Source organism: Fistularia commersonii, chromosome 21, assembly GCF_037954325.1.
Source record: "Fistularia commersonii isolate RoL2024-O1a breed Wild chromosome 21, RoL_Fcom_v1.0, whole genome shotgun sequence".
NCBI classification, from domain to species: Eukaryota; Metazoa; Chordata; class Actinopteri; order Syngnathiformes; family Fistulariidae; genus Fistularia; species Fistularia commersonii.
Window position 1 is genome coordinate 9408938 of NC_141304.1, and position 13830 is coordinate 9422767.

The 13830-nt window shown below is 36.5% G+C and overlaps 1 protein-coding gene across 1 annotated transcript in view; it reads left to right on the forward strand.

The window, feature by feature from the left end:
* The window catches only part of LOC147222225 (receptor-type tyrosine-protein phosphatase gamma-like), a 457121-nt gene that overhangs the window by 282620 nt on the left and 160671 nt on the right, over nucleotides 1–13830 (forward strand). Inside the window, exon 4 of the mRNA XM_086168151.1 lies at nucleotides 4080–4228. Coding sequence (XP_086024277.1) covers nucleotides 4080–4228 — 149 coding nt within the window. The remainder of the gene's footprint in view (nucleotides 1–4079; nucleotides 4229–13830) is intronic.

Sequence of the window (13830 nt, forward strand, 5' to 3'; positions counted from 1 at the left end):
GTGTCGCCAAGGTGCAAGACGTCTGTTTGTATGAGCCCGGTGAGCTCGATCAACCGAGGCGCGCCATCATCCCTGTGGGAGTTGGCCGGCCAGCTGACCTTCAGACGGACCGCTGGTGGCGCCCAGCGCAGGAAGGAAAGTCATCACAGTGGCTTTGTTTGGAGCACTCCCCTTACATGCGTGATGCAAAGCTTCCCGGGGCTTTTCAGAAGTGAAACACTGCCCTCGGGCTGCTCCTGATACTGGCCACCTGTGGGGTGGCCCACAGAACAGAGCTTTATTTAAATGGGTCTGCCATGCATGCGGCATGGTAAGATGCCTGTAAAAATACTAACGCAAAGTCTGGCCATGAAAAAAAATGTCCATCTTCTCTTGCTGCATGTAGGATTAGAATACATTTTTTTTTTCACTTAATTATATATTTGCCCTGTAGTCTTTCAAAAAATGGTGTATTTTTTTCTATTTTTTATTGTTATTTTTATAGTGCATATTGCAAATTATATATATATGCAGGCATGAATATATGTGAAATTTGAACTCCTTGACCTGAAGCCACCGTTGAACACCACTGGGAGAGGAACCTGTTCGCAGCCTTTTTATAACTCTTATATATTTAGAACTAATTAACTGAAGAGTTGGAAACTTAGAGATTCATTATTTGCAAAGCCCGGCTAAGTTATCAAATTCCCTTCACATTGCATAGTTATTGTTTATTACTTCAGAAACCTCACGTCACTGCTCAGAAGTTAAAAAAGTTAAAAAGTTAAGGTCCAGGGTATGACGGGAACAAATACTTTAACTCGTTTCTAAGGTGGTAGTAAAGAAAGACAAACTGCCAGAGAAAGAGATACAATGTAAGCCTCATCAAATGCTTGCCTTGTATGAAATTGACATATATGTTTTATTCAGTAGAGTAAAGCTTAAATGATAAATATACATTAAATTGCAAACCACATCTTCCAATTGTTTAAACATTGTATTTGCATTGATTACCTTTTTGATAAAGTTTTAATATAGTTATGCATTTAAATTGACAAGAAATGTGTAATTTCAGCAGAGGCACCAAAAAAAGTTTTCTTTTTTTTTAATCCATCTTAACATTACAAGAATTGTTAAGCTGATCATTTATTTTCCTAAAGGTCTGCCTATAAATTATTCATTGAGCAGGGAAGTACTGAAAAAAGTTAATAATTTACCCCAAAACGTTATGCTCAAGAAACTTCTATGTTATTGACATAATACTCATAATTAGAAAAATTAGAATAATAAAATTAGGAATGAAGCTCACTGCACTCATTTTAATAGCTTGTATGAAACATTGGTTATGGAGGAAACAATACGAACAGAGATGTTAATCCTTCTGTCTGATGACAAACACTAAAACCGGGTCAACATGTTATGGTTGTGCATGGGATGATTTTAGCCATATACATACGTTATTCAAACATGTTACAAATGTGTATTGAATACATCACTAATCCTGTATGTTTTCTTATTTTTCTTACATTTTTTTCTTAAGTTCTTAAGTTTCTTAAGTTTCCCTACATAATGTATGTAAGTCTGATCTCTCTAAACCAGCTACAGATTCCAAAACCTTGAAGATACCAGTAATATGGCCTTCCAGGGCTCGCCTGCCCTCCAATGTGACAGTAATGCCAGCACTCAGAGGCTGTTCCCCTCTGCCCCAATAGCCGGCTGTTAATTTTAATGAGATGCCATTAACCCTTCAAGGTCTATGTGGGTGTAAGGAGAAAAAAAAGGTACAATTCTCCCCTGGTTTCAGTCGATCGGAAGATTTCCCTAGAATTCATCCTGAATTAATGTGATACCACTTAGTTAAAAACAATCATAGATATTGATTAAAAAATAAATTAATAAATAACAATTTCAATGAAAATATGTGTTCTCATTCATTTTCGCATTCATGCAAAAGTAGGGAATCTTACCATTTAGAACCCAGCTATATCAGATATCAATGCTCTGCCAAAAATCCTTTACAGTTAATTCTGCAGATTGTTGAGGGTGCTTTATTTATGTATTTATTTATTGTAGTTTAAAGCTAATTACAACAAAACATTCTGCTCAGTAATCTGTATAACCAGATGCTTCCAAAATCAATTGGATACCCGGAAGATTTTAATTGAATATATAAGAAAACTTAATATGACCAGAAAAATACATTGATTTAATGACAGGAGGACAGGCATTTTTTTGTAATTTCACATGAAAACAAAATTAGTAAGACATTCATTTATATTCTGGAAAAATTGGATTTTGATTAAAGAATTGGAAAGACCCTCATATAAACCAGCAAAGATTGAAATTATGTGTGAAGGAAGTAATCATTCATTTCAGAATTAGCCAGCAGCCATTATCGTATAATTTTACAGAGTATTGATGTGTTCCCCCCTCAGACTTGAAAATACATATATCTGCTTTTACAAAGGTTTGGATGATGGTATGCGTGTTTATTTATGAATTATTTTTTTCACATTTTCATCAAAGACTTTTTTCATAAATGGCCATGGCTGTCTTAAGCAGCACAGTGACAGGCATGTTGGTTAATGGAATTAAGACATTCTTTCATATATGTTTGCGAATGTGACAATTTTGTGCCAACCTAATTGTCGCCATATTTCAGCAAATTTTGATGATGACGGGAACCATCAGTCAAAGCTAATTTGGATTGTCTGAAGATAATGCTGGGTCTTTTTTGTTTCTTTTTTTCTCTGGAAATTAGCCTCTCATTTCAGAAGTTGCTCCTGAGGCTGATGGAAGATGACAAAGCATGTGACTGAGTCTTTGAAATAAACACTCATCTACCTTAAGTCATTACCATATACGCTCTCTGCTTACAGGCTTTTTATGCTGTGTTGGCCTCAACTCACCATCTCAAACACAAAAGACAAAAAACGGGCACCTGATTGAAAATTTGGGTACATACTGTCAAAAATTAATGGTGGACTTGGGGCTCTGGACCTCTGAACAAATTCTAAATTACTTTACAGCTAAAGGCAGCTATCGGACCTACAGAAAATCATCGTCCATTTTCGTCTATTTCGGGAACAAAATATTGTCGTGCAGTCCGGAGTGTCTGTCTATCTATCTATCTATCTATCTATCTATCTATCTATCTATCTATCTATCTATCTATCTATCTATCTATCTATCTATCTATCTGTCTATCTGTCTATCTGTCTGTCTGTCTGTCTATCCATCCATCCATCCATCCATCCATCCATCCATCCATCCATCCATCCAGCTGTCTGCCTGACTGTATGTTCTCCTTGCTATTTAACGCAATTGTGCAGAGCTCACCATACACCCATGCAGAGCATCATGACGGCACTGAGCAGCTCCTTCGATAAGACTCCTTAACCCCAAGTATATGAAGGAGAGATTCCGCAGGTCCTTCCTGCCAGTTGCTGTTTGACTATTTAACACCAGCTCTGCTCTCCAAAGACTTCTCATTCATTCATTCATTCATTCATTCATTCATTCATTCATTCACTCTCCTATGCATCCACTCATTGGACGCCATAGGTGTTACAACAGGGCTGCTACCACAAGTGCTAGTTGTAACTTTTGCTAATGTGTGTACTGTTTATATATTGTCATATTGTTTTGGTGCAACTTGTTAAAACAAGCCCTACCAGTTTATATATACTAAAAACACTGTTTATTGCTTATTCCTAGTTTTTCTATTTTTGATAACTTTCTTGCATCGTCCATGCTCTGTTGTCAGTGATTAAATGAGTATTCTATCCTATTCTATTCTTTATCAGACAGTCTGATAGTTATTTGGAAGGGTGATTTAAAATATGTGAATTAGCATTTGTTATTGTTATAAGGCCTCATAATGTTTTTTTCTTTAAAACATCTCCAGAATTCAGAAACTTCACTATTGTGTTGGAAATCAGAAGGACACCAAAAGGAAGCCATCTTTCACAGCATAATTGACCCCTAGGTCAAACTCTTGTACCCCCTTAAGCTACGATGATGACCTGTTTTCTAAGAGTGTAAATTATTTGCAAGGCTGCTCACTCTGTCTTTCTCTTCCTTTTTTGTTGATTTTCCAGTGGCCATCATGTTGAAAGATGACTACTTTGTGCGAGGAGCAGGTCTGCCAGGAAGATTTAAGGCAGAGAAAGTCGAGTTTCACTGGGGTCCAAGTAACGGATCAGAGGGCTCAGAACACAGCATCAATGGCCAGCGTTACCCTGTGGAGGTAAGATACACTTATAGGATACACCTATAAGATACACTTAAGATGCACCGCCATTTTTGACAGTTAACTATCCTCTATTCAACCATATTAGATATCATTCCAATGCAATGTTTTTTTAAATTGATTATTTTAATATTCCTCAAATACAGCGTCGTTTCAGACTAATCAAGTGTTTATTGTAGATGTATAGTCAGTAATTAAAAAAAAAAGTTAAATGTAAAAGATTTAAGACAGTTATTTAAATCGCCAACTGGACTGTGGTATTAATTATTTTATTTTTTTGGTTTAGATGTTAATCTTTATCTAAATGTAGGTTTAATATCAAGAAATAGAACACGATCATCTAGTTGAGATTCAGAAAATAATTCCTTTTGATTTTACAATGGTTTAGTTTGTAGTTTAAGTTAAAACCTATGATTTCTCACATGCAAAAACGTCCATATCTATGCCTATGTCTACTATGTTTGAGATATTTCTTCGGTTTATTGCATGCTGGTTTTGAGCTAGATGTTACTGAAATTTCAGCAGGTGTGATGGATAACACAGGCGTCTCTCGGGGTCATTAAAGTTGAGTTTTGAGTAGAGTTTGCCTCGTATACACTATACTTACTTATCTCCTACAGGTAAAACAGTTTTCTATACTGACCTAACTTGTACTTGAAGGAAAGCCCAGCACAGCATTTCACATATGAGCCAGACATGTGTTGGCGCAAAAATGTGACTAAAGCCCAATGTTTTTGATCTAAAATTGTTGATGTGAGAATTAAAAATGGAAATAAAGGCAACACTAAATTCACCTGATTGAAATGATTCTCACCTACTCTTATCTATGCCTTCATTGTAACAATCGCTCTGATATTTTCCCCCATTTCTGACACAGAAGTAGTTTCCGATCCATCACCTGCCAACTCGCCTCAACTTGTGGATGAATATGTGTCTGAGTGTGAGCGTGGTGCATCTGAATGTTGAAATGTCAGCCATCTCTCAGTTCAGTCCGCCTCTTTGCTGTGTCCAGCCAAACAGATGAATATGTATCGTCTGACATTTAGTAAATCAGCACAGTGACAGTTCGGCTTGATATTATAATCTTCTCTTTCCCGTTTCCCTTCACAATCTTTTCAAAAAGTTCAATGGAGGGGCCTTTGTGTCTGAAATACTGGTGCATGGAAATGAAACATGTGTCTCTGATGCGTTTCTTATGAAAGAAGGTTTCAAAAGAATATGCTGAATATGCTGAAAATGCAGAACCTTGGTTAGCATTGTGAAAAGTTTTGCACTTCTTTTTTTTGACGTGTTAAGTTACGTAAATTTTTTATATAAACGCTATACTACAATGTTGACAAAATTATTCAGTAGTCAAGGCTCTGAATTAGAATGTCATTACAGCGGACTGCCTTATTTTGTTACCATTTCTCAAACTAAGCGATTTATCACAAATATAAGCACAAATGACATTTCTGAATTCTGCTTTGTATGAAGTAAGTCAACAAAAGTATGTAACTCTCAAAATAAAAAAAAAATACCAAGAAAAAGAACTAAGTCACCAAATTGATTCGAGTGACTTTATCCATATCCTTATCTTTTTGAATCTTTATCATTAAATTATCACTTAAAGAGTTTATTTAAAAAGAAAAGTATTCCTGATAGTTTTAAAGCCCTCATTGAAGCAGGATAGCTGCTTCAATGATAGATTTCTTTTCTGTTACCTTTGAAAAAAAACCTGTCCAGTAGTAATTATGCCAACATAATTAACAATATAAATCCATGCTTGCATACAGCCAGCATGAGGAATGAGTTTTTCATCAATAGCAGTGACATGTTTTCACTCCAGATTTACAAATGCTTTAAAACTAGCTTTACAATCGTTGATAAATAAGCTTCCACACTGCAGGCATTTAATCTATTGAAAATGTTATCAGGTATGTATTAGTTGATTTAATCTATTAGTTCTTCTCTGGTTTTGCACATTAATGCAATTTTTGTCTTTTAAATACCCCCCATTTTTGCTTTTACACATACACACACACACACACACATATATATATATATATATAGATAGATATATACAGGATTATTTTGATCGATGGTAAGGATCAAGAATGAAAAATCAAATTAAGGTTGAAATTCAGCTGAAATGAAATAAAAATATTGCCTGTTTCTTTCTCTCTTGCTCTCTGTCTCTCGCTCTGTCTCTCAAGAGTGAAAAAAAATAAAACGGTGCATTTAATTTTGGAGGAACTTTTTATTGCTTTACTGAGCAGAAATACTCAACATTGCCATAATCACTTGCAGGGAAAGGCTGGAGAAACAGCATTCGTAGCTCTCAGTGTGGCCTCTGACGCTGCCTCATGCAACAGCAGCGAGAGCAGCGAGATAGCAGCCAGGTTTGATTGCTGTCTAGCCCCCGGTTCAACTTTATTGGCTACCTGCTATATTGCACAATGTTATCTCTGCAGGGAGAGTATAGAAAACTAATATATGGACACACATGCATGCATATACACACACACACAGATTTTTCCATAGTGGAGAGAAAAGACCACGGTAGAACACAGTCAACACAAACCTCCGTCTCAAACATGCACAATCAGATCTCAACGTTCAATTTCCTCTTGTATTGTTTTCTTTTTGAAGAAATCTCAACAGAGGATATTTTGAGAAGTCTGCAAATAAGCCTGGGACATTAGAATGCTGGAATAGAATCAAGATATATAAAGTCAAAACATGCTCTTATTTATAGATATAACATTTTTTTAACTTTTTTTTTTTTGTTGTTGTTGTTTGTTTGTTTCTTTGTGTATGTGAAATTTACAACTATATTATCAAGATTTTTCAGATTATGTTCACCAAGTTATGTACGCCAGATAGTTAGCAGGCATAATATTGAACCAACATCACCATCAGTAGGAAGTGCCTCAATTGTTAAGATGCTTCTAAATTGTTCTTTTTTTGCATTCATTATCATTATTATTGTAAGTAGTAATAGTAGTAGTAGTAATAATAGTAATTTTGTTTCGTTTTTGTTTGTTTTTTTTTTTCCTCCAAGTAAGGAGATGCCTGCCTATTTGGCCTATGGTCTAATTTGGTCAATCTTTACAAAACTTGGAAATGACCAAACTTCAAACGCTACCAAGATGTGAGCAAGCCTTGTATTGTTCCTAGCCAGGCGATGATCGGTTTTTGATCGGTCTTCGAGAGATTAAATCTTAGGTGGTAGTCCGTCATCCATATAGAGATTTCAGTCAGGCAAGACAAGAACGACAGGCAGAATGTGGTATGGCTGTGTTTTATTGTATTGCTGTCATATTTGAGCTGATTTTGATTTCACAAGCAGTAAAACTACTCATACAATGTGTTCCCGTTAGCAGCTTTACAGGCAGTAATACCTCACCTCAGAGATCCAGTAGGACTCATAGCATGTTCGCAAACCTCCTGGGAGCACAAACATTCCCAGATTTAATTGCAATGTGTCTTTTCAATTTTAAGACAACTTGGTTTTTTTCTGTGACTTGGAAATAGATTGCTATTTTCAATCCATCTCCCTGGAGGAATAACCCTTTTCTGATAGAAAAATAGGATTTTATGATTATAACATTTTGATATCTCAAGTGTGCAAATAATGCCCTACTGGCATTGGGGAAAAGGTTAGGGGTCACACCGTAATAAAGCTCACGATCGCCTGGGAACCTCATTAAAAATACGACCAAATTCCAGTCTTGAGTTTTCAAAAGATGATAAAATGTATAGTCCCCCTCCTATTGTCAAGATTTTATTGGTTTCTACATTTTAATGATTTTTTTTTTCTATCTCTATCTTACTAGGTCAAGGGGTTTTCAATCAGAAATCAGAACCCCTATATTCGAATTAAAAAGCCATTTTTCTTCAAGAATTCTCATTCCATGATTGGAGAGAGTAACTCCAAAACATTTGAGACTTAATACTTTGATGCCGTGATGCAGTGCATGGAATTCTTGAATTGCCCTCTACAACATAAATTCTTAAAACTTTTCATGCTTAATTCAAGCTTAATTCCTATATAAACATTAGTGAAGTAATTTAAGTAATTTTGTCCAATATGGAGAATTATATCTCAAAATAGCTGAATTTATGTATGTAATGTATATGCATATGAATATATGCTCTCAAATATTTATTTATATACATCCACATCTTTATTTTCTGAGGGGATATACAATTAATATTTTAGATATAAGAATGCAAAATAATGCTAAAACTAAACTAAACGAATACAAAAACATCAAACTCACAGGGATATGCATAAATATTGAAGTGAATCAAAATTGATTCATTTTGCTATACATACCAATGCAGGCATGTTTAAATTAAATATATTTTTGATAAAGAAGATATGTTATCTTCTTCATTTCTTGTTATTATCATTATTATTATTATTATATTTTATTTTCATTACATTAAAATAGCAGTTGCATGTTCTTCAATAAAATATCACATGTATCATGTGTAATTCATGTGTAATTCAAATGCATGAACATCAATTTGTCGGAGAACGCGCAATATAAATCCAAACTATGTAAGTTAGTATGAGTATGTTTATTTACGTGACAGAGGCAGCGTGTATCTGTAGGGATTTCTTTGCATGTGTGCCTGCATGTATGTTTCGGCGGGTGAATCTACAAGGAGTTACAATTTTCATGTGAACAGGTGACAGAGCTCGATTGGAGAGGTAGGACTTTGGGAGATCGAGGGAAATTGATGCCTCGTCTTCCCCGCGCTGGCTAATTTATTCTCATTTCATTTCCTCTCTCGCTCATGCAGTATCTCTGTGTGTCAGTGGGTCGAGGTGAAGGTTGTGTGCTTCTGTTTTCTGCTCCCCATGAATGACGTATGATTTACAAGCCTTGCCATTTAGTAATTGTAGCGCAAAGGGGCCCTTGAATGGTTTGATGAAGTAGGGACCCACTGCTCCCCTACCTGCTGCTTTAAACACTAATTCTCTAATTAATATGCCGAGCACAGTGCTGCCAAGCAACACTCACACATCTTCAGCTGGAGTGTGTCCTCTATAATGCACACAGTGTGAGAGGCAGAAGTGTGTGACCGTGCCGTCACGTGGTTGTTGGAGGACATCTGTTAGTATGATGTGCCAGCGTGGAAACAATGACAACAGGAAGTCAGTTTGTGATCCCTTTGTCTCTACAGGTACAAAATTATTAGCGTAGCAATGAAACTTTTAAAATGTTATGAGGATTTAAGAAACAGATCAGTTTATATACAGTGGGGAGAACAAGTATTTGATTCACTGCTGATTTTTCAGCTCTTCCAACTTGCAAAGCATGTAGAGGTGTGTAATTTTTATCATAGTTACTCTTCAACTGTGAGTGATGCAATCTAAAACCAAAGTCCAGAAAATCACATTGTATGATTTGTAAGTAATGAATTTGCTTTTCATTGCGTGGCATAAGTATTTGATACATCAGGAAACTAAGACTTGATATTTGATACAGACACCTTTTTTAGCAGTTATAGAGATCAGATATTTCTTGTAGTTCTCGACCAGGTTTGCACGCGCTGCAGCAGGGATTTTGTCCCACTCCGCCGTACAGATCTTCTCCAGTTCCTTCAGGTTTCGGGGCAGTGGCGGAACAATACAGACTTCCAGCTGGTGTAGTTAATACAGGTAATTAGTGGAGAACAGGGGGGCTTCTTGAAAAATAATTAATAGGTTTGTGAGAGCTGCAATTCTTACTGGTTGGTAGCTGATCAAATAAGCAAATTAATTATTTTAAAATCATGCAATGTGATTTTCTGGATTTTTGTTTTAGATTCCCTCACTTATCGTTGAAGAGTACTTCTGATAAAAATTACAGACCTCTACAAGTTTTGCAAGTGAGAAAAGCTGAAAAATCAGCGGCGTATAAAATACTTGTTCTCCCCAATGTATATGTATGAAGCAAAACAAACAAATAAGCGTACCAAGGGCACACTCAACTGTCAAGTCAACCGTGAGTGAAATCTAAAAATGTAATATTATGAGGAATAAGAGTAGAAGAAAAGGGGAATTAATGTTTGAAAAAGTTTCGGTAAATAAAATCCTTCTCAGAGCAATATGAATACAATGACTATTTAAATGATGTCCCATGATAGAAATGGTAATGTGCCAATCCCCACCGTTACCTCCATGCCTGCAGCAAAGAAAATCCGCAAATGAATTGTAATTATCATTCATTTCAATAAGAATATGAGCATTTTTGATTTTGGTTGAAAACTCATCATAAGTTGAAAGTGCTCAGTCCTGTGTTGTAGTCGTGCCTCGGATTTGAGATCCCATCAATGTCACCTGAGGAAGTATTTGGTTCCATAATGTTCCACAGGCTGTAACCATTTCAACTTCTGAGAATAAAAAACAAATGTTAAAACTCTTTAAAGAAGTAAATAATTATGGTAATTCAAAACATGAATGTTTCATGTGGAAATATAATGATACAATGCAATATAGAGTCCAGTCCAAACTGCAGGGGGTTCAGAGCAGTCTAGTTGAGAATGGAGGTTCAAAAAGTCTCAAATGGACACTAGTTGAAGAGCGAGTAGCAATTTATTGAAAACCTTGGGAGATCTGCTTGGTGCACAGGAATTTTTGATATTGGTACCAAAACCGAGTGGAGTCAGAACATGCGTTGAAAAAGGGACAGAGGTGAACTTCCACAATGTTGCCTCGACTTACCACCCTTGCAAAGCCAAAGCGAATGCTATTGGGGCTAGCTGGCCGTGGCGCTAAGCTATCCATTCTGTGTGACTGCTTTGTGCCAAGGCTCATTTTTTTCTCCACCCCCTACCGAGCCTCCCAGACGTGATAAATGAGAGGAGCAAAGGATGAAAAGATGGTGGGGGAGGGGCCCTGTGTGTCCGTTGTGTGTGTGTGTGTGTGTGTGTGTGTGTGTGTGTGTGTGTGTGTGTGTGTGTGTGTGTGGCTCCACAACATGCTCTGCCAGCTTTTACCCACCTGCCTAGATAAGAGAGGCACTGTAAATTAACACACGATAGGGGGGCTGAGAGCATGGGTGGGGTGTCTGTGAGTGTGTGTGTGTGTGTGTACGTGAATATACACACATAAACACACACACACACACGCACACGCTCGTTCTCTTTGCTTTGCCGCAGGTATCGCAGATAAAGATGTGTCATTGATGAATAGGATTTTATTTCCCATCAACCTTTGCTGTGCGGGAAATGGAAGGCACATCCCAGGCCCTAAATCATCAGATGAATAATGATAACGTGTATAGCAGTTTTCATTTCTTTGCACAATTTGTCTGCGAAGCACCGTATGCAAACTGTTTGTTTCTATCAGCGCCCGTGGTGTGTGAGTGTTTTATCACAGCCGAAAATGAATGCTGAGCCTCCATAAACTGTAGAAGTACAGTTGAAACTCTTGTTTGTAGCTTGTTTAAACATACTGGAGGGCAGTGAGATACTAATTCACCCGACACTAACACAGTTGCTGAATTACGAGGAAAAAATACAAGTCCACCTTCCTATTTTGCTCAAGGGACAAACATGCCCTTTCAACAACACATTTCTGGTGCAAAGTCCGTTTTTTATGTAGTAGAGTGACCAACATCTCTGGTAGACACTGTCTCTTCACACATATAGTTTAGTTTGTATAGTTAGGATGGTATATGCATTCCGCATGCTTAATGCAGTTAATAAAAAAAAAAATTGAAAGGGGATGATTGTGGAGACGAAGGCAAGTGCCAACATTATTCCTTTAACACCGACACCAAACTAACATGAAACTGTATGTGTTACTGCCATGGAATATAACGCCTCGGACTTAAACCACATCCCAGCCCCCAGTCTCATGGAGTGCGAGGCCACGGCCCTTGGTGTCGGCCACGGTGTATTCATATTAATATGTTTACTATTATCTAATACAAAATTGCATATCATGTATCCTGATTTCAAATTTCATTCTTCAAATGAAGACAGTTAACACCATGGTTACCATAGCAACGCACATTGCTATTTAATGCTGTGTAACTTCCTTGAATTTTTACTGCTACGGTTCATACTGGTTTCATTCTGAATGTTGTCTTATTTTCAACATTGAATTGGTTTAGTAGAAATATTTCAATAAAAGCTGTGTCAGTCTGTCGTGGCTTTGGAGAGTAGGATCACTGTGGCATTCATGATGCACAGGATGCGTATTGATACTCAGCGCAAATACCTAAGTGTAGTTTGACTGGTAAACAGAGTCTGTAAACTTTTATTCAGCCCCTATTTATTGATCATATTAAATTAAACAATCTAATGCAAGCAACAATGTGGGCCGGTTTCATTTTATAACTGTCGTGTCTCTTCAATACCTGGGCATTTATTGCATCGCCATTAGTCATATTAGCAAGCGTGCTCGCTCATCTGGGACAGTCTGTGACAGGAAAAAGCCCAATGGAAAACAGACGCTGGGTTTACGTATGGCTTACAAATCAGCGCAGTTAATTATGGAAATCTCACAGAAACTGTTGGCTTTTCAAATGCGTATTTTAGACAAAAAAACAGCCCGCAATCTGTTTGACAACCCCAACATATTATGTGTACTAGTTTCTGGTTCATTGACTTGGTTAAATATTTCTTTTTCTTTTGATAGACATTTTCAAATAATGCATCTGAATAGAATATTCGGAAAAAAAACGAAAAAGGCTTGGCTCGACATGACAGAGAGGACAGTGTTTGATGATGAGTAGCTATAATTATTTGTGCTATTGTTTCATCAATTCATTTAGAATTTGATGAAAAGAAAAATTTAGGGGCTACAGAAGCTTTTCTGAAAATACATGTATATACAACCCTATTTGTATGTGTGCCTGAAAGTTTATTTTGGTTACATTTATCACAGATTTTCATCTGTATCTGATATTACAAAAAGGGAAGCTAGACCAAAAAGGTCCATGTACCATAAAAACACAAGAATTTAGTATATGAGTCCAGACTATGGACTCTCAAGTTTTGCTATTCTTTGTATTATAATATTGAGATACATTTTGTATCTAATTATCATAATAATAATAACTCATTTTAGGTCCTCTACTCAACACTCAAGAACAAGGTACAGACATATACATATAAGAAAAATACAAATTTAAAAGAAATGATAAAAATAAAAACATTTAAGGTGACAAATTGAGAAAAAAAAATGCATTTGAACATAACCTTTGCATTTGAACATAAACATAACCTTTTTTCAACATTTGTTAAAATGAACATAAAGTAGCATTAGCTGAGCACTGTATGGTAATCTGTATTTTGAAAATAGCCCTGAAGCATTTTGTGTTGTGTACACAACAGGAGCTGTTACCTATGCTTGGCGATATGCAGCAAATCAAAAATCCCCTATTTTTGGTTTTAACTGATAACTGTATTTATCTAGTCTAACACCAATACGTGTCACAAATTCACTGTTTGAAAACAGCTTTTTAATTAGCAGTTTAAAATGACGAAACAGCATGTGGTTACTGTTTCTACTTGCTCTGCTGTCATGGGCTTGTGGTACTGCACCAACAAATTGGATAGGGGCGGAGTCAACAGAATTAGGGGGCGGGGCTAGCTGTTAAATATAAATACCC